At 46.9% G+C, this 20,809-nt stretch overlaps 1 protein-coding gene across 6 annotated transcripts in view; it reads left to right on the forward strand.

The window, feature by feature from the left end:
* mtss1lb (MTSS I-BAR domain containing 2b) overlaps positions 1–20,809 on the forward strand; it is a 74,765-nt gene that overhangs the window by 5,177 nt on the left and 48,779 nt on the right. For all 6 annotated transcript variants that reach the window (XM_046349611.1, XM_046349613.1, XM_046349615.1 and 3 more), the window contains exons 2-3: positions 8,266–8,327; positions 8,533–8,606. In XM_046349611.1, coding sequence (XP_046205567.1) covers positions 8,266–8,327; positions 8,533–8,606 — 136 coding nt within the window. The remainder of the gene's footprint in view (positions 1–8,265; positions 8,328–8,532; positions 8,607–20,809) is intronic.

The following is a 20,809-nucleotide window of genomic DNA, read 5'->3' on the forward strand; positions in this document are numbered from 1 at the left end:
TCAAGAATATGCTTTGGTATGTCATTTTAGGTGAACAAAAAAAAATGTTTGGATCCTTAAACAGATGAATGTGGGATGAACCACAAAGCTTGTGCTTTCCAAAAGACATGCATAGTCTTGACAGTTTCTTCCTTTGACTTACAGGCACAATATGTGTGTGTGTGTGTTGTCTGGCTAACCTGTGGAGATCCCACAGCATTGCTCAGAGGGCTTGTTAACAGCTGCACATGTGACCCATTTCCGGACACCTTTGGGCCGAGAGGCAGAGGACCAGAGAGGACATCCATCCTCGTCCATCCTCGTGACTGTGTGTCCGTGCTCCCCCAAAACATTCATCCCTTTCGTAGGGGCCATTGATGCCACGACAACGTGCAGGGCCCTGGCTCAGGGCCCTGGCTCTCTAAATGAGCACCTGTTCTCTTGTCTCTCGTTAGGCTCATTAGAGACGAATCGACTGGTTTCAGATTGAGAAATCATATTGGGACAGTGCCAGGTGTTCGCAGTGCAGGCTTTGTCGGGCCTGTCAAACTCATCTCATCACAGTCATTTCTTGACTGTAAAGCCACTCAGCGCGTTGATATTCATGAACGGGGGAACGAAATAGTGTCAAATCAATATTTTTTTGACCGTAAAAAAAAGATCAAGCTACTGGAGGAACAAAATCCACTGTCCTCTCATGCAGAAGTATTTACTATGGTTTTCCATTCACTAGACACCTCGATTTTACTATGGGGCTTACTGACAATGTTTGGTTTGGGTCCAGGCAAAAAGGAGGATGATGCTTACCCATGTCCTCAAGGACACCCCAACCTCAAAGACACATCTGCATTCCTCACTGTCTCAGCATGATGGACAGCCATCGGTGAGCATCCCCACCAATGAGAGTGCTACAAAATGCTACCTGCTTTTCAATCACAGACCTGCCATGTATTTTAATGCCACTATATACAGTACCTCAGAGTGGTGGCAGTCAGTCACACAGAGAACCTCCAGTCAGGCGTCCCATCTCAATTAGGCTGAGTGGTGCGACCACAGCCACGACGCAAATACAACTGTGGAGACCTGGGACAACTAGACCGGGGATGGAGAGCGAGGTGGATGACTAGAACAAATAAGGGAGATGATAGTAAGAAAGATTGAGAGCATATGAGACAGATTGAGAGAGAATGAAAAGGCACAAAGTGAGAGAGACCGGCTGATATATTGAGAGAGACGGACATGGAGGAAGAAGCTGTGCCTCTCGTATTAAGTGATTTCCATGATTCATTTCTGCAAGGCTTCAGGTTGCTGTGGTAAAATGGTGAAGAGGGAGATTATTCTCCCCCCCCCCCCTCCATCATTCATTCATTCACACCAGTGAGTGAGATGTACTGTGTGGGTGGGGATATGAGATTGAACCAAACCTGCTATTTTTATCAAGAGCTTGGAAGGGGCTTGACACGACCTAGACACATTGAACAGCCCAGGCCCCAGCCAGTCAGACCCCTATAGGCATCAACCTCCACCGGCCATCCCTTTGGGTACCTTAACTCCCCCTCTAGGAACTAGAAATGAGTGGGAGCATTGGGTCTTACACTTCCCCAGACATCACAAACAGATAAGGTCAAGTTCAGGAAAATGTAGCAAATGTTTTCACATATTTTAAAATGCTCAAGACATCAACAGAGTCTATGATTAACCTTGTCCCATGGCAGAAAGGTTGGGCAGAAAGGCTGGGCAGGATAGTTTTGTTTTTATTACGATGTTTAGATTAGTAAGATCCTCTTCCTCATAAATTATGCAACACAGTCTTTCAACTTGCTGCCTGTATCCTAATGTCATTTGAGAGCAATGATTTGCCAACATGATGTAAAAGTAACCTAAGGTGCATATTTGTGTATCTATCCTCAGATAATGTCAATCTGGAGAGAACCCAGCAGTCTGCTTAGTTGGTGTGGAGCAGCAACGGTGGAAACCGAGTTGGTAGTATTCATGTACAGTTCAGGGGATGGAGAAGGCTGGATCCAGAGGTTATTTGTGACCGACCGGCTCGATTCGGTCTTGTGCAGTTGTTTTTTTACATTGGATAAAAGTAGACTCCGAGCTAGAAAATGGTATATCGTACACTATAGTTGAGGAACAATGGGAAAGGAATTCTACTTTGAAAGCTGATAAACTTGTAACTTCACTTTTGAGAAAATGGCCTTTGAATATTTTGGTATACCTACTGGAGAGTCCTTCTTTGTCTACACTCATTCAGCATCGTTCACACCCTGCTAAGCTATAGCCCTGCCCTTAAACTCAAGAGTTTTGTCAGATTGTCCGTTTTGTAAATTCAGAGCGTTTTGCTCTCTGAGCATTCCGAGCGCACACTGGACGCTCTGGCCGAGGAGTAGTGTTGATCTGAGCGATCTGAGCGTTCTGTCCTAACAGCAGTCAAGCACCCACGCTAACTGGCTAACGTTTGCTAGCTTGCTAGCTACTTCCAGACACAAATGAGAGAACAGCTCACTAACCATTTTTACTCTCCCCAGCAGAGCTGGGTATCCAGCAAGCAACTGTGCTGCTAGCAACAATTTAATTACGCTTTTTTGCCAACATTTACTGACATCGGCCATATTCAACGGGTGTTGAGCGTTTGTAAAGTCGTCAGTTATTCTGCGAGAGCGAATTTACCAGCTACGTCTATCAAGAGATGTTGCAGTGACATCATAAACATTCTATTGAAATGGTTACTTGCATAGTGGAGTCTTTTGTTGTTAAGATATGTGGCTAGCTACGGTCAAACGGCTCTCCTGCGAAGTAGTGACGCGCGACATACACCTATTTTCCTGAAACAAGTCACATATTTTGGCAATTCCACTGTAACGGAATTTTGCTTTAACTCAGAATTTTCACTTTAAATTGTATGCCAAACAAAAACCACCAATTTTCAAAGTTTAACAGACCATACCACTCTATGTACAAGGACTACTTTGAACAATTTACACAGAACATTTCACAAACATATTTACTGGAAGAAATGTGCAGAAGCAAAGGTCACCTTTAGTTTATGCAACCACGTTTTCCAAAAACTATATCGATATATAATTCCACACTGAGGTTTCAAAAATATTGTGAAAATTATGATAATGCCCTTTTAATGTAAGAGCTGTTTGAAAAGAGTGCCTGTAATGTTCTGTTTTGGTGGGATGGAGTTTTAGCCTACCTGATGACGTCACCAGGTGGCACATTTGTTAATTGACCAATAAGAAATATTGTTCTAAACCTCTGCCAATAACAGCTAGTTTTCAGTTTTGCCTTCCCCACTCCCAGACAGTCCTAGCTAAATTCTTGTTTGAGAAATTGGTCTTTGTTTTCAAAAAAAATGTAAAAAAATAAACAAAAAATCTTAACAATCACAGTAAGGTACTTAATTGTTATCCAGACGTTGATATTGAGATAATAAAAAAAGTTTGCATTGACCTTTTACATTTTCAAAGATTAAGATTCAAAGATGGCTGCAGTAAAATGAGGTGTCAGCTATGACATGACAGTTATTGAACTACAGTCAGCTATGACATGACAGTTATTGAACTACAGTCAGCTATGACATGACAGTTATTGAACTACAGTCAGCTATGACATGACAGTTATTGAACTACAGTCAGCTATGACATGACAGTTATTGAACTACAGTCAGCTATGACATGACAGTTATTGAACTACAGTCAGCTATGACATGACAGTTATTGAACTACAGTCAGCTATGACATGACAGTTATTGAACTACAGTCAGCTATGACATGACAGTTATTGAACTACAGTCAGCTATGACATGACAGTTATTGAACTACAGTCAGCTATGACATGACAGTTATTGAACTACAGTCAGCTATGACATGACAGTTATTGAACTACAGTCAGCTATTAATATGACAGTTATTGAACTACAGTCAGCTATGACCTGACAGTTATTGAACTACAGTCAGCTATGACCTGACAGTTATTGAACTACAGTCAGCTATGACCTGACAGTTATTGAACTACAGTCAGCTATGACCTGACAGTTATTGAACTACAGTCAGCTATGACCTGACAGTTATTGAACTACAGTCAGCTATGACCTGACAGTTATTGAACTACAGTCAGCTATGACCTAACCCCTTGAGTTATTGAACTACAGTCAGCTATGACCTAACCCCTTGAGTTATTGAACTACAGTAGGTGAAGTGGAATTACATCCAGTAACATAATTACTGTAGCGCAACTACATCATGGGTCCCTGATGTGTACTAAACACAAATGCATAATTATGGATATGAAAAGCATTTGCTTCATGGTGATGTATCCTGAATAGGTTTGGAAAGGTAGACATATGCAATATCCTGCTTTTGCATATATGGGTATTATTCTACACACGGGCTATTATTGTAATGAGCTCCGCCCCCAAACAAGACCACATTTGGTTGGTCCGGACCAGACCAAATCTGAAACTATCATAGACGTCCAAAATTGTGAAACATAGACATCACAGTAGAGCACAGCACAGAGTTCTGTACAGTAAAATAGGTATGTTCAGTACAATAGAGTACGTTATACTGTACTCTACCTTAGTGTGCTCTACTATACTGAACTGTACTGTACTGTTTTCCACTGTACTGCACTGTATTGTACTGTACTCTCCAAACTTGTGAAACACAGACATTTATGACTGGTTCAGATTTGGTCTAACATGAGGATCTAACATGAGGATCTAACATGAGTCCCATAAGAATAGCTCACAGGCATTTTGAGATTCTGTACAGTATCTATCCTCCGGTAATGTTGAAGTTACTGAGAACTTGCTCCAATCCAGTGTTTTCTGTTCCTATCAGTAGTGGAGACGTTATATTTAGTCCTGAAACGAGACATAACACTCAGGCTACTGAGGGGAGGATGACTCATAATAATGTCTGGAAAGGAGCTAATGGACTCAACCACATTGGAACCCAAGTGTTTGATACCGTTCCACTGATTCTGCTCCAGCCGGTACCACGAGCCCGTCCTCCCCAAGTCCGGTACCACGAGCCCGTCCTCCCCAAGTTAAGGTGCCACCAAGTTTGACTGAACATTTCCGTTCAAGCAAACGTATGTCATGCGCATTGCCTGCGTCCAGCACTCCAGCTGAACACTGATACACTAAAGCCCTGGGAGGAGTCTACTTTCCTGGATCTAAGTAGCAGGAGCTCCCCTGATCTGGAGATTATGAAACACCATGTAGTAGACTTACTTTTGTACGTGTAGCACTGCTTCCGATTACTTACTTAATTAAGCTTAGGCGTATGCATCTATTAACCCTTTGCCCTTGCCTGTCTGTGCCCTGTCCTTGTTCCGACAGCCTGTGAAGGGGCTTCTTAATAAGCTAGGGGCCCACTATTGGTTCCTTGTCTCATACAGTTGCTGTAGAGGGAATGTATACAGTATTCGTTGCAGCACATCCAAAATGGGAGCTATGCTTTTAGCGTAAAGAACTGTGAAATTAGCCTCTATTGCATGGATGTTTTATTTCTCGTTAAAAGTCTGAATTGGCCCGATTTTTTTTAAAGAGCTGAAATTGGACTAATCCACTCTTGAATCTGTGGTTCATGTCATCCTCCAGAGAACAAAGGAACAAAGTGATGAAGCTGTGAGCTTTTCATTCAATCAAGTAAATGTGTTTGGTTCGCTAAACACCAGAACATAATTCTAGTCCACTGAGCACAGATATTGGCCAATGGACTGTCAACTCACTGGAGTGTTCCACAGAGTCTAGCTAGCCCATCATGTAACCGATAACCTTTAACATTTTGAGGGGTTAGCGAGAGCTGGTGGAAGGGAAAGATGATGCGCTGCATGTCTAGGGGTAGTCAGGCATGACTACCCCTAGACATGCAGGGGTAGTCATGTGGAGTTTTCTGTGTGCTGTCACTACTGTGAGGATGTCTTTACGTGCAGAAGAGGAAGCGGTGATGCAATAGCATGTTATCAGTAGCTGAGTGGCCTTTGAGGAGAACACCGCTCCAGACTTCCAGCTCCAGATGATTATTATTATTATTATTATTATTTACTTTGTATTTTTTTCCCTCCCATTTTCTCCCCAATTTCGTATTATCCAATTGTTAGTAGTTACTATCTTGTCTCATCGCTACAACTCCCGTACGGGCTCGAGAGAGACGAAGGTCGAAAGCCATTGTCATCAGGGGAGCTCCGGTCAATGCTGTAATGTCATGCAATGTGGATCCTGAGTGGCACAGCGGTCTAAGGCACTGCAGTGCTAGAGGCATCACTACAGACCCAGGTTCAATCCCGGGCTGTATCACAACCAGCCGTGATCGCGAGTCCCGTAGGGCAGCGCACAATTGGCCCAGCGTCGTCCGGGTTAGGTGAGGGTTTGGCAGGGGTAGGCCGTCATTGTAAATAAGAATCTTAACTGACTTGCTTAGAAGAAAAATGATATTCCTTCCTTTTTTTTTGTCCTTACTCTGCATTATCAGTCTGCCTCTGGGTTGTTTTATTTCTTCTGATAATGCACCTTTAATGGCTCTGTTTTTCCGCTTGATTAAGCTAAAGGGAAAATAGCCTGCTCCCTTTACCTGGGAACCATCCAGGCGGATGGATGGATTGAGAGCGGTACTTATCCCATTGTTTGTGGGTCATGTTGCAAGTCGAGTAGGAGTGAGTGAGGAGGATGGGAAATAAAATATCCCCAGGCCTACAATGAACCTAATAAACAATCGTTACACAATCGGGCACCGCCAGGATCCCCTCTATTTGATTAGAATTCCCCAATATGTTAATGAGGGATGGGCTGGTGTGGTTGCAATGGAGAGGAGGCGTCGCCCGCTCCGTGTCTCACATTTATCTCCCAAGGCCTCTCCTGATAGACGTCAGGCTTGCAACATTGCAAGATTAGAGCACTTCAAACACAGACTGGGGACCGCAGGGAAATGCGGCTCTGATTTCAGACCAAATTAACGGACATCAAACACCAGGAATGAGACGTCAGATCAAAGAGCGAGACGCCCCCGTGACATCCCTGCTCCTCCGCTCCGGTTGGGTCCTTGCATCCTTGCTCCTCTCTTTCCCGTCTCCCTCTCTCCCATTCCCTTTCCACCGTATCCCCCTTTTTCTCCAGTCTCTTTTTTTTTGTCTTTTCCTCCCACGATCTCCTTGGTTCTTATCCCCTCTCGCCCTCTCTCTCCCTGGATGCTGGGGGTTTGGAGACGGCGGGGGGGGTACTTGCTTCTGGAGATCTCTAACTCCCCAGCTGTGCAGCTGTGCTGTGGAGTGAGGTTTATTTCAGCCCTATGATCTGCTGCTCTCAAGGCCGTAGCGTCTGATAACAAAAGGCAGAGAGCGGCACGGAGGGCTGGACACACACTCTGCCCTGCAGGTAGAAGGGATGTTATAGTCCACTTGTAACACCATGTACTCACAGGAGGTTGGTGGCACCGTTGTGGAGGACGGGTTCGTGGTAATGGCTGGAGTGGAATGGGTGGAATGGTATCAAATGCATGGTACACATGGTTTCCATGTTCCAGGTGTTATTATGAGCCATCCTTCAGCAGCCTCCACTGCATTTACTACTATTTACCTTGTGGATCATTTGCTTGTGATAATGGGGAAAGAGAAAGGACACCTATATAGGGGGCAAAAGAAGAAGAGAACTTGACACAGTCATTTTGGGGTAGAAATCTAGTGTTTGATTTGCGTTGCCATTCATTGCTTCCTTTGATATCTGCCGGTGCCAGGGGCTGGTGGAAACAGAGGATGTGTCGCCCAATCACAGACAGTGATGACTCAGACCAGGGAACATGGCAGACATTTTTGTCTTCCTGCCTGTTCACCGTAACATTATTTTACCTGGAATATTCTGCTCCTCATGGGAGGTGCAATGCTACACGTGAAGTGCTCATTTTATATTACGCTCTTTGAGAAAAGGGTACCAAAGGGGTTCTTCGGCTGTCCTCATAAGGAGAACCATTTTTGGTTCCAGCTAGAACCCATTTTGGTTCGAGGTAGACTTTTTTTAATCAAAAAGGGTTCTTCAATGGGTTCTCCTATGGGGACAGCTGAAGAACCCGTTTAGGTTCTAGACAGCACCTTATTGGAGATAGCACCTTTTTAGTGTCGTGCTCAAACGCAAGTCTAGAGCATGTAATGTTGACTGGTGTTGTGAGTGAAAACACAGAGGTCAGACCTGTCAGATATTTGTACAGACAATGCACTAGTCTTATTGCATAATGTCCTAAAATATAGATTCTAACGTGTCCCTTTTATTCCCAGTGTTCATACCCCGTGTGGGAGGACTTCAGTGCCAAGGCCACCAAACTGCACTCCCAGCTCCGGTAAGCCCCAGCCACTGTCCTGTGTGTACTAGAGCGGTACCCATCAATGAGTATCCCAGCCAGTGCCATTGATAACAATGTAATCCCCCGCTGTCTGTTCAGAGGCGCCAGATCTGCTGACTATGTTTGTTTATGTTGAAATGGCTGTGTTTTGTGAACTGGTGCCAATCATGTGTCTGTTCTGTCTGCTCTGCTCTGCTCTCAGGACCACAGTGCTGGCGGCAGTGGCCTTCCTGGATGCCTTTCAGAAGGTGGCGGACATGGCCACCAACACCAGAGGTACGTGAGCTTCCAGGTGTGTGTGTGTGTGTGTGTGTGTGTGTGTGTGTGTGTGTGTGTGTGTGTGTGTGTGTGTGTGTGTGTGTGTGTGTGTGTGTGTGTGTGTGTGTGTGTGTGTGTGTGTGTGTGTGTGTGTGTGTGTGAGCTCGCTCTGAGGATACGGGAGTTGATGTGTGTGTGTGTGTGTGTGTGTGTGTGTGTAGAGTAATGTACGTTTTGCATGAGTGTGGGGATGAGGGTATCCCAGATGATTTGGGTTAATCTTTTGGACGGCAGCCTTTCCAGAGGAGGATAGACAGACAGATTTGTGATTAGAGGATCACTCCTCCTGTTGTTGTGAACAGATTGTTGTGCATCCAGTTAAAGAATCCACATCAGCTCTACTTGGACATGCTTTAATACATTTGTTTACTGATTTAAAAAAAAGAGTTGCGTTTGATACTGTGCCTAAAGTTACATTCTCTAAGAACTTTGAAGAGGCTTCATCCCTGAATTAGCTGTGTTTAGGGAGCAGAGATGGAGATGAATAGAGCATCATCCCGCCGGGTAATGTGAGGAGTGGAGAACAAAGGCTTGGTTTATGGTACAAGAGAGAGAAGATATGGCAAGAGTCTGGGCAGCAGGGTTCTTTTTGGCTGGGGGCTCGGGGCAGTGTTAGGAGACTGTGCTGAGCTCCTTTCAGAAGACTTACTAGGGGGAACACTCAGCCTTGTTTTACGGCATGAGCAGATGGACAATACAGACTGTAGGTCTAATAGTGAAGTTACATTTTCTAGGGATATGGAATGCTGGATCTTATTGGGTGTGGCTGTTGTACTGTATGTGTGTATGGTGTGTGTGTGTGTTTGTATTTGCCTGTGCATGTGTGTTTGCCCCCCTTCGTGTGTGTGTGTGTGTGTGTGTGTGTGTGTGTGTGTGTGTGCGACCACACCAGGCTTTGGCATTTTTACTGAGCTGACAGGGTTGGGTGCTTCCTGTCTGGCCTGTAAAAGCAGTGAGGGGCACATCCTAATGATCCTACATCCTCCAGAGACCACAGGGGCCCACCTAGGGCAGGACACGCACACACACACACCGCCGGGGACAGAGGGAGGAAGTACATGATAGTGTAGGAGAGGAGCTGTAGGAAAGGAGAGCGAGAGAGATGGGAGGTTCTTCAAGGACACAACAAGATGGAACAATGTATTATGTCAGAGACGGGAGAGGAAGGAGATGGACGATAATGTCGTTTTTTAAAATCTTCTCTTTTTGTTGTAGTAGAAGAGTGTGCGGATTCAGCAGTAATGTATAGAGTTGAGAACTCTCCAGTGCGCGCGTGTCTGTTATTCCTTTGTGGGCGTGTCTGCATGGCTGCTCAGTTGTGGCCGTGACTGTGGCATTAGCTGTGATTATTGGAGACTTGTGGTGGGGACCGTGGGGGCACCGCTGTTGGTCAGAGACCTGTGGGCTCCACATGGCTCATCCATGACCCCCCCCCCACACACACACACACACACACACACACACACAGCAGACAGGCACATCTGTACAGTATGTTTATCTGCCACGTGGTCCAACACGCTGCAGTTCTCCTGGTGATGGAGGAGGTGTGTGGTAACCACAACATACAGTAGAGTAACCGTTCTCAATGCTGTGACTCTATACGAACGCACAATTATCCCTCTGACTGCCTTGTGTGTTCTGATAGGCCTTCCTCATGAATGAAACCAGTTCAATGGTGTGGTGTCTCTTAAGTAATTGTCTCATCTGGCCATTTAGAATGTGTGTGTGTGTGTGTGTGTGTGTGAGAGACATTACAGTAACAGGCTCTGTCTGTCTGTCTCAGCCCCACAGGGTGAAGACTCTCTCTTTCTCTCTCCCTCTCTCTCTCTCCCTCCCTCCCGTGCTCTGTTCTCAGACATACAGAACATAGAAATAGTTGGTTTGAGGTCCGTGTGACAGAACACCAGCCTCTTCTCTGAAGGAGTGGTGATGTTCTGCGGTGTTAGGTTCTATGACAAAGCAAAGAACAAGCCTGAGGTCCATGTGGAGCTGCTGAGGCCAGTTCCCTGCTCCATAGCCATGCTGGTGGCGTAGAGGCAGTTGCTTTGCTAAACCTGATTTTGATCCCCACAGGTCCAGCTGTAACACATCCAGATGTTCTGTAGAATCCTGTGTGTGTGGGCAGAACTGCTCAGATCCAGCTGGGATGCATATAGGTGTTCTGTAGAGTTGTTAGCCCCTGCTCGCTCCAATTGGTGCTGGAGCGAGCACGGGCTAACAGGCCCTTTGTAGGCTTCTTCTCTGAGGAGACTGACCGCCAACTAACAGACTGCAGGATCAAACAGGCTAGACTGGACCGCAGACAGGACCTAGAGGGAGGGAGATATGGAAGATATGGGTACTGGGTACTCTGCATGTTGAGAGTAGAGAGCGGCGATATGAGGCGAGAGAAGGAACTATGAGTGAAGGAAAAAGTGTCAACTCCCCGACAAGGGGCAAAGTTGCGGAGAGGAGTTTGTGTTTTTCAGATGTGCCCCTCTGCCCTCACTACCTCACACTTTCCCCAGAGCAAAACATTGGGGAGGGGAGGGAGGTGGGGGCAAACAAACAAACACAAACCAGGCTTTCATCTTGCTGGTGGGGGGGGCTGCTGTGGTCCGGGGTTGGTGGTTTGGGGTAGGGTAAAGGGGGGGGCATGCTTCCTGTCTCTAATAACCTGTCCTCTGCCTCTCATTGAGCAGCCTTTTACTCCTCATTCTCCTCCACCCAGCTGCTTTCCCCTTACACATTCACTGTTCTGTTCTCTTTCTCTCACACACAGGGGTTACCAATTATTTTGACTGCACAGTCTCTTTCTTTTCCAAAACAAATATAATTTGCCAAACCGTCTCGTGGAATGCTACTCATTGAGAGCTATAATAAGTACCAGGGTGAGACATGACCACTGAATGGCTGAATTATTGATGGCCACCACTGACATTGGATGCTGTGTGTAGAGTCCTTTTCGAAGCTGATAGCCTTTTTCTGTCACATAAAAAGCTTAATTCATTTCAGAGAATACAAATGACAAAAGCTTTTTTGGCTCATATTCTGTTCTCTTTCTCTCTCCATTCTTGGCCCCCACAGTAGAAGCATTAAAACCTGGGGCTATCCCAAAAGCCTCGCTACCCACAAAGTAGCCTGGTCATAAAGAGTCCACTCAGATGTGCTCTGCGCAAGATGAGCTCGTACACGACTTCATCTGGGTGTTTTACGGCCTGCTTGCATGAGTTGAATAGGAAGGCCTATAATGAACATCATAAATCTGATTCATACGCTAGGGGGCAAAAAGACTCCCCCTAGAAGGCAGAAAATACATGGCTGCCAGCTCAGCAAATGGTAGCGTGGAGCCTAATGGAGGGAATGAGGAGCAAAACGGTGTGTGTGACCTCTAAAGATTTTGTATTTGTTTTTATTTCTCTCTACCATATTAATATTATCTTCGACGCTAAATACAGGCTGACATTGGACAGTCACTCAGCTCGTGAGCATCTAGTCAAAGACATCACAAAATGTGGAACAGGGAGCGTTTTTGACTGCTTCAGCTGTTAGACATCTCATTTCAATGCCCAAAGCTGATACCCAGTGTAGCTAGGCACCATTATATCTTTCAATAGCGGCTTGGTGACTGGAATGCACTTAGACTGACGTGAAAATGAAGAACACATTAATTTGCAAAGAAAGGGATGATCACAAAAGGCACAGACTGGGTCTGTGTCATTTGGTTTTGAAGGGAGAAGGCATTTGTCTGCTGCTGTTGCTGCTGGCTCAGATCAAGACAGAGAAGGATATTGTGAAATTGTTTCTGGAGCGAAAGACTGGGAGAGAGAACAAGAACAGAACATTCTGTTGGCTGGAGTCAAGTTGAAGATGGGACCCTGGAGGGTGTTAGCCTGTGTGTGTGTTGACCCGGACATGGCATGGAGTGTGTGTGTGTGTCTTGACTGGGACATGGCATGGAGTGTGTGTGTGTGTCTTGACCGGGACATTGACCGTGTGTGTGTCCTCAGGCCATGTTAGAGCCCTGGTTGTCTGTTCCTTCAACACTCCACTCCCTGGGCTACACAAGGACCAGTTAATACTGCTGGCATGATCAGCTGTCCTGACTCAGCTCCTCCATGGCACCCCCCTCTAGGGAACATCGACTCCCTTGTGAGAGCCTGAGGCATCGATGCCTGAGGCATCGTCCTGGGCAGCTCACCCTATTATCACAGCACAATTAAGACGGAGACTAAACACGACCTTCTCACGGACCCACCAGGGATCATTGTCGCAGCACCCGGGTGAAGAAGAAACAACAGTGTTACACTGTGGGTGAGGACCGCTCTCTCATACAGACTAAATAAGCCTGTCGTAGATTGGTAGTGTATTAGTGTGTAGTACGGCTGTCAATGCAAAAAACACATTTCTTTCAGCTCTTTGACTCTTTTTTTGGACACATTGTAGCTATACTTTGCATTCTAATCGGTGGAACTGTATCAAATACATGGTTTCCATGGTTTCCATGTGTTTGATGCCATTCCATTCACTCCGTTTCAGCCATTATTATGAGCCGTACCCATTGGTTAGCAACTTATCCGAGGTTAGTGAGTGCTATGTTGAGGCGAGGAGGTGATGTGGATATTCTTTAGAGGCCATGATGACCTTTGACTCCTCGTGGGTCAGACCAGACATGCCCCCCCCCCAGAGGGCAGTAAAGGAATGAGCAAGAATCACAGGATTCTAAGGAAAGACCACTCTCCTGTCCCCATAGGTTGATTGACTCTGTGTTTCCTGGCTTTTGTTAGTGTGTAGCTGCCGTGAGAAGTGCTGATGGGTGTTAAATGTGGGGGGGGAGAACAACGTGTGCGTGTGTTTTTAAGATGGGTGTACACCACACGATTTCTGTTCCCTGATTTAGCTGTCCTAGACACGTTTTTCATACCGGAGACAAAATCCCCAATGTCGTTGCCTACTCTGGGGAGCACGACACTCGTTTTCTTTTAATGTGAGCGGGTCAGAGACTTAGGGTCACCGATCCTGATATTTTCAAACGTGTTTGATTTCACCGGCAACAGATCTGCGACGCTCTTGTAGTGTGAGATGTGCAACGACACGTTTTGAGAACGGTGGTTTCAAACCACCCAGGATGTGTCGACTCTCCAGCAGAGGCCATGCCTGCCACTCGTATGCGTTTGTACTTCATTAACCAAAGCCAAAGTGTCAAATCGTTACAGCTCTGTAGTTCACGAGCGAGATGTTGTTCAAGTCAAAATGTCTTTGCTCGATATTTCAACTCCGTGTGGCGACCGCGAATGTCTGCTGTGAGGCTGCTTCTGAGCCACAGATCGATCTAGCTACTTTTAACTACTTTTAACTATCTCATCACCTCGTTGCTTTCGTGGGACGGCATGGTGAAGAATCTTGTAGTGCGTGTCCCCCCGTCTGTGCCAGATCGTTTAGTGTGCTCACCACTGCGTTGGTAAGACAGGAAGAAGCTACAGGAACGCCGGTCGTGTAAGGCTCAGCAAGGTTAGGATTTTGAAAGTCGTGTAGTGTACACCCGGCCTTACTGTGTGTGTGTGTGTGTGTGTGTGTGTGTGTGTGTGTGTGTGTGTGTGTGTGTGTGTGTGTGTGTGTGTGTGTGTGTGTGTGTGTGTGTGTGTGTGTGTGTGTGTGTGTGTGTGTGTGTGTGTGTGTGTGTGTGTGTGTGTGTGTTTTAGTGGTCTTTCTCCATGGAGGAACAGTCTGCTGAGGTTGGTGGGATTTCAACCTCCAACGCTCCTCATAGAAACATAATGGAGACAGGAAGGAAGCCAAGCATGCATTGTGGTTGCAGCAGTGGGATATCTCTCTCTCTATCTCTCTATCTAACGATTTTGACAGAACAATATGGTCAGCATGCTTGCTATAATACATTAATCCCTGTCGGATAGGGGGAGGCGGGGCAAGGACTTGTCAATGGCAACTGAAACATGCCAATCCTTTACCAAGTGACAGATCTGGAGGATTACTGTCTCTTGTCGCTCGATTGAATTCAAGGGGCTTTATTGGCATGGGAAACGTGTTAACATTGCCAAAGCAAGTGAGGTAGATGATATACTATTAAAAAAAATATATAAAGACATTACAAATGTCATATTATGTATATATTCAGTGTTGTAACGATGTGCAAATGGTTAAAGTACAAAAGGGAAAATAAATAAACATAAATATAGGTTGTAGTTACAATGGTGTTTGTTCTTCACTGGTTGCCCTTTTTTTGTGGCAACAGGTCACAAATCTTGCTGCTGTGATGTCACACTGTGGTATTTCACCTAATGGATATGGGAGTTTCTCGCTCTCTGTGCTTTCAATCAACCAACCAGAGAAGAGGTGGATCGCAGGCCCAGTTGCCAAGCAACAGAGCGAGAGCGTGATGGCAGAAAAATAGCTGTGTTGCCAAGTGAGAGGAGTAATTTGAGAGATGACATCCACTATTTTACAATAGATAGGTCGGCCGTGGTGAAATGTAGAATTCTAAAGCGATATGAAATAGGGATTGTGAATGGTCGGTCTGAATAGAATGTTCTTGATTACTGGGTGTTTATGGATAGTAACCTCCAAGGCTCCAACCTCAGTGTGTACAACCTGCTTATAGCACCCTCTTATAGTCATTGGTTTTGGTTTAGTGCCTTTACTGATTTGAAAGCCAGACTGGAAGGCAGACTGGGGCTGAGCCTGGGGGCTGGTGAGGGGAGATGTGGGAGGAGGATGAGTGGCGTGTCCCAAACAGGTCGCTCTCTCCCTCTCTCTGTCTCTCTGTCTCCCAGCAGCAGTCTCTTCTCTCATTAAGAGGAGACTTGGCCTTGGCTTGGATGTGTTCTCTGCTTCCCACTTACATAGAGCTGGCCTTGTGCTGGCCGCCTGAGGGACAAAGGAGGACTGTGACACCAGGATGTGTCCTCACAGAGTGGCCGGAGGGAGGGAGTGAGGGAGAGCGAGATGACCATTGTTACTGTGGCTTCATTAAAGCCAATAATGTTGTTTTTGTACCACTCTCTCCAAAACAAAAGGCAATCTCAGGAAGGTGGAGATGGCCTACATAGAAGGGGGAGAGAGAGAGAGAGAGAGAAGACCGAGAGAGAATGGAAGAGTTGTTGTGTGTGAGGTGAGTTAGAGAGGGATAGAGCGAGGTTGTTTTGCTTGCTGTTAGCTAGTAGGCTTTGTGTTCCGGTCCGTGTGTTTTTGGCTGTCTCCCCGTGTGACAGTGTGTGTTATACAGCACGGCCCCAGGTTGAGCCGCCTTTAGGCTGGGGATGATTAGTTCACCGCTGGGCCTGGTTGATGCAGGCTGTTACCCCGTCAGGTTTTATAGGGTTGGTGCTGTTAGCTCCTCTCAGATCCACGGTTAATACAGGGCTGAAAGGGTCAAAGGCCATGTTTATTATCATGTCTTGACCTCTTTTAACCTCATTGACAACCGCTTGTTTTTAGGTTCCAGATCCTTTAATTGTTGTGTTCTGTCAACAAATGCTGAATAATGCCAATAGACACAATCCTAAGAAAATAATCAACTTGAATTGTATTTCGGATCAAGCCAATGAGGTCACGTGGTCATTGCGGAGAGAGACTGTCTATTGTGTTTGTGTTGCATGGACATTGCCTTATCGATCTGTCCTACATCCAGGTCAGCTTGATCAGTGGAATAGAAAGTGTTCAGTGTTCAGTCATGCCTGACTGCTGTGGGCCAGTGTCCCGTCTCCAGCCCAGCCCTGCCTAGTCCAGACCAGGCCAGTCAAACGGCAGCTTCCCAGCCTATGTGGGTTATGGTGGCTGGCTAGACAGGGGGTGGTGGTAGGGTGGGGGGTGAGGACAGTGTATGGATAGTAGGTTATGGTGGTGGCTGGCTGGACAGGGGGTGGTGGTAGGGCGGGGGTGAGGACAGTGTATGGATAGTAGGTTATGGTGGTGGCTGGCTGGACAGGGGGTGGTGGTAGGGCGGGGGTGAGGACAGTGTATGGATAGTAGGTTATGGTGGTGGCTGGCTGGACAGGGGGTGGTGGTAGGGTGGGGGGTGAGGACAGTGTATGGATAGTAGGTTATGGTGGTGGCTGGCTGGACAGGGGGTGGTGGTAGGGTGGGGGGTGAGGACAGTGTATGGATAGTAGGTTATGGTGGTGGCTGGCTGGACAGGGGGTGGAAGTGGTAGGGTGGGGGTTGAGGTGTGTGTGTGGATAGTAGGTTATGGTGGTGGCTGGCTGGACTGGGGGTGGAAGTAGGAGGTAGAGAGTGTATGTGTGTGTGTGAAGGATCAGACAGGCCAGGCCAGGCCAGTACCAGGGTAATCCAGGGTATTAAGTGTTAGTAATCATGCGTGATCTCCCTACTGCTGCTGCTACTGCTGGCTCAGCTGGTGCTATCATCACTCATTTCATTAACCCTGCTCTCTCTGGCTGCCTGCATTCTGTCTGTCTGTCCGTCCACCTGCCTGCCTGCCACACTCACTCCGCTCCTTTCTCCCTCTGTCTTTCTTCCCCACTCCTTACTTCCTGTTCGTTCGACACCACGCCTGTAACACACACACATACACCGTTTACACCTTCTATTTCTCTACTCCACGTTTTACACACAGAGGCTGGGTGTTGGTTCGGAGGCGCTCCTCTCTGCCCATAAAGGGAAATTTCGAGACCAAGGCCAGTTGTGCCTATCGTCCTTCACCCCAGCCAGTCCCCGAGGCCTCTGGGAAAGGGGGACCAGACCACACCAGCACAGAGCACTGTCCATAAATGTCTGAATACACTAAACAGTCTGAGCGATGGGCATCAGGTGTTTCTCTTAGGTGGCCACAGGGAGAGGAACTGGTTTCCGTAATGGGGGCTGTATTTTGGGGAGTGAAGGGATTAGTTGGTGGGTACAGTATGAAAGTGTTTAGACGGTGTGTAAAAAGGCGATCGTCGTATCTCCTTCTATAGCTCTGTCTCCGTCTGCCTCTCTCGTCTCTGTCCCTAAGGACAATATTTATAGCTGCTTGATCTCCTAAATGGCTGTCTGTTTTTCTCTGCTCCCCCTTCTTTTCAACCAACACTCCATCTTGGTCTCCATTCCTGCTATTTTCACCCTATCGTTCTTCCCCTCTGTTTCCCTTTCGTATCCACCCTTCTCTCCGTTCACCCCCCTCCCCTCCTTCCTCCCTCCCGCTCATTTTAAAGCCATTAGTGTGTGCTCACATCTACGTAGCTATTCCTCTGGTTGTGTTGACATGGCAACCGTGGCTTTATGTTATGATGCAGATGTAGCGGCTGGGTAGCACTCTGCCTCGCACGTCTTTCTGACGTCTCTCTTGGGAACCTTTGTTTCCATTTGTGACACAGCATTTGTCATAATACGCATTTGCTCTTTTGTTGTTGTGTGCACTGTGATTTGATTTTTGTCACTGTTTTTGTTGTTCTTACTGGTGAACCAAATACAACAGTAGGCCTTTCTTGTTCTCTTGTCTCTCTTGCCCTGTCTAAGCTCTGCATACCAGTCCTTAGTCATCATTGCAGAGGGCTAGTTAGTCTTCCTGCCCTTCATGCTCTAGTCCAGCCTGTCCTCTCTGGTCTGTGTGGAAAGGGAGCGAAGCAGACTCGCAGTGTGGGGGCTCTACTTTTACAGGGGACTGTTTTGATATGTGCCGGTTGTTTGGGAGGGAGATTTTAACTTCGCTGTGGAGGGGAGTGAGTCAGGGAGAGCGTTGGTGTCGGTAACCCCTCTCACACCCTCAGGGGAGTCGGGGAGCTCCTGAAGTGGAGATGAAGAGGAGTTGGGAGGCAATAGAAAGTCCTCCTCCAGGGGGGTAGGAGGCCTGGAAAGGCCCTCTTTTCTCACTACTGGTGTGTTGCCATTGTCCCGCAGTGCTTTAAACGCAGAACACGAAAGGTCAGAGGGAGCTGCTGTTCTTCAGGCCTGATGAAATGATTAGACTGGTCTGGAGAGCTAAACTGTTTCCCACAGCCTGTAGAAAGACTCTGGAGGGCGGCCAGCCAGGGGCTGCTTTAAGCCGGTCTGTTCTCAGGGACGCTGCCTGGCCCCCTGACCTATCACAGGGGAGCTGTGAGGGGGCGGAGCTAAGGGTTCTGTTCTGCTTGTTCTGCCTGTGTCTCTGACTGCTGGATGTTCTGGTGTGAACTGTTACTAAATCTATCCTCTCTCTCTGCTCTCTCTCATCTCTCTCCCCTGTGTGTGTGTGTGTGTGTGTGTGTGTGTGTGTGTGTGTGTGTGTGTGTGTGTGTGTGTGTGTGTGTGTGTGTGTGTGTGTGTGTGTGTGTGTGTGTGTGTGTGTGTGTGTGTGTGTGTGTGTGTGTGTGTGTGTGTGTGTGTGTGTGTGTGTGAGAGAGAGAGTCAGCTGAGATCTGATCCTGCTCGACTTACAGTTCCTTCGTCTACAATTTTCTAGTTAATTTTATCATTCCGTTCTCTCTCTTTCTCTCTCATCTATCTCTGCTCTGCCGAGAACAGCCTATCTCTGCTCCTTGTCCATGTTTGACAGGAAGAGTGATGGAGTCCCTAACCCAAACGTCCGTTCTGTCTCTCTCATCTTCATAAAATTCCCCAGTGCCCTGGCCACATTTTTGGTATGACGCATGCTGGATGCCTGGGGTGACACCAAGGGTCGCGAGGTCATGGGCCCACAGAGACATACACAGAGGACACAGGATGAAGACACTATCCGGGAAACCAGCAATTATTTGCTCTGCAGTGGATGATACAGCATAGTTTTGTTTATGTGTTTTGCTTATGTGTACGATAGTCCAGGTTTTGATTGTTTTGATAATTCACTGTGAGCCCCTCCCTACCCACACTCTCTGCACAACAGACCAAATGGGATTAGAGGACATTGCATGTTTCTATGATACAGATGGAAAAAGTGAAATGATGTCTCAAGCTCTGTTATCCAGCCTTATGCTGTGATGGTGAAACGAGATGTGTGTGTGTGTGTGTGTGTGTGTGTGTGTGTGTGTGTGTGTGTGTGTGTGTGTGTGTGTGTGTGTGTGTGTGTGTGTGTGTGTGTGTGTGTGTGTGTGTGTGTGTGTGTGTGTGTGTGTGTGTGTGTGTGTGTGTGTGTGTGTGTGCAGTGGAGGTGATATGTCAAAGATGTGCCAGTGAGTGTGGAAACGAATTGAAAGTTGGAGCGACAATGTTAGTATTGCTCCTTGGCACAGTGCCCCGTGTAAGAGCCTCCTTAGGCTCCGGCGTTGTATGTCCCTGACTTACATCCTGTATTAGCCTACTGTGTTAGCGCAGTCAGCAGAGTGTCTGGGCCCTGGGCCGGGTCAGCCAAACACCCACCCACCTACAGTACAGCCTCTCCTCCAGCCTCTCCTCTCAAATTGTGTGCGTGCACGTGTGTTTGTGTGTACCAGTCATGAACATGTGTGTGAATCCATGAGGCATTCAGGTATTGTTTGGGTCATGGAAAGATTTACATGAGGTTTATGGCAGATTATGAGAGTTAATGGTGGGATTTCCATAGCGCTAGGGTGGTAGTTGTAGTGAAGAGAGTGTGTGTGTGTGTATTGTTCGTATGTAATCCTCTTTCCGATTTTCCTTGTGTGGCCGCGGATCTGTTTGTGTGTGTGTGTGTGTGGTCTGGTTTCACTATCCTTGTGGGGACCAAATTTCTCACAGGGATAGGAACATTTGGATGGACCCCACAAGGGAAAAGGTTATTTTAGGCTTAGAGTTTAGGTTTAGGGTTACAATTAGGGTTAGATTTAAGGTTATGGTTAAGAGTTAAGGTTAGGTTTAATTTTAGGGTTTGGGGTTAAGGTTAGGGTGTAGGGTTTTTCGGGCCCCACAAGGATAGTAAAACAAACGTGTGTGTGTGTGTGTGTGTGTGTGGAGAGGGCGGGGCATCGTGCCTGTAAGCTGCTCTAGTCCTCCTGCTGGGCAGATGGCATGTTACCGTAGGAACCATCTGTACAGGTGTGTGTGTGTGTGTGTGTGTGTGTGTGTGTGTGCAAGCATGTGTACGTGATGTGGATGAACACGTATGTGCTACCGTCCATGAATAGAACACGCTACCTGTGTTTAACATGCAGAGCGTGAGGCCATTGTGCCATCATGAACAATCAGGTGTGTGTGTGTGTGTGTGTGTGTGTGTGTGTGGAGAGGGAAACATACAGAATGATGACACCAGAGAGGTAGACTGAAAGAGAGGCTAATAATGCATTGGATCTGAT

The sequence above is a fragment of the Oncorhynchus gorbuscha genome, linkage group LG05 (genome assembly GCF_021184085.1).
Source record: "Oncorhynchus gorbuscha isolate QuinsamMale2020 ecotype Even-year linkage group LG05, OgorEven_v1.0, whole genome shotgun sequence".
NCBI classification, from domain to species: Eukaryota; Metazoa; Chordata; class Actinopteri; order Salmoniformes; family Salmonidae; genus Oncorhynchus; species Oncorhynchus gorbuscha.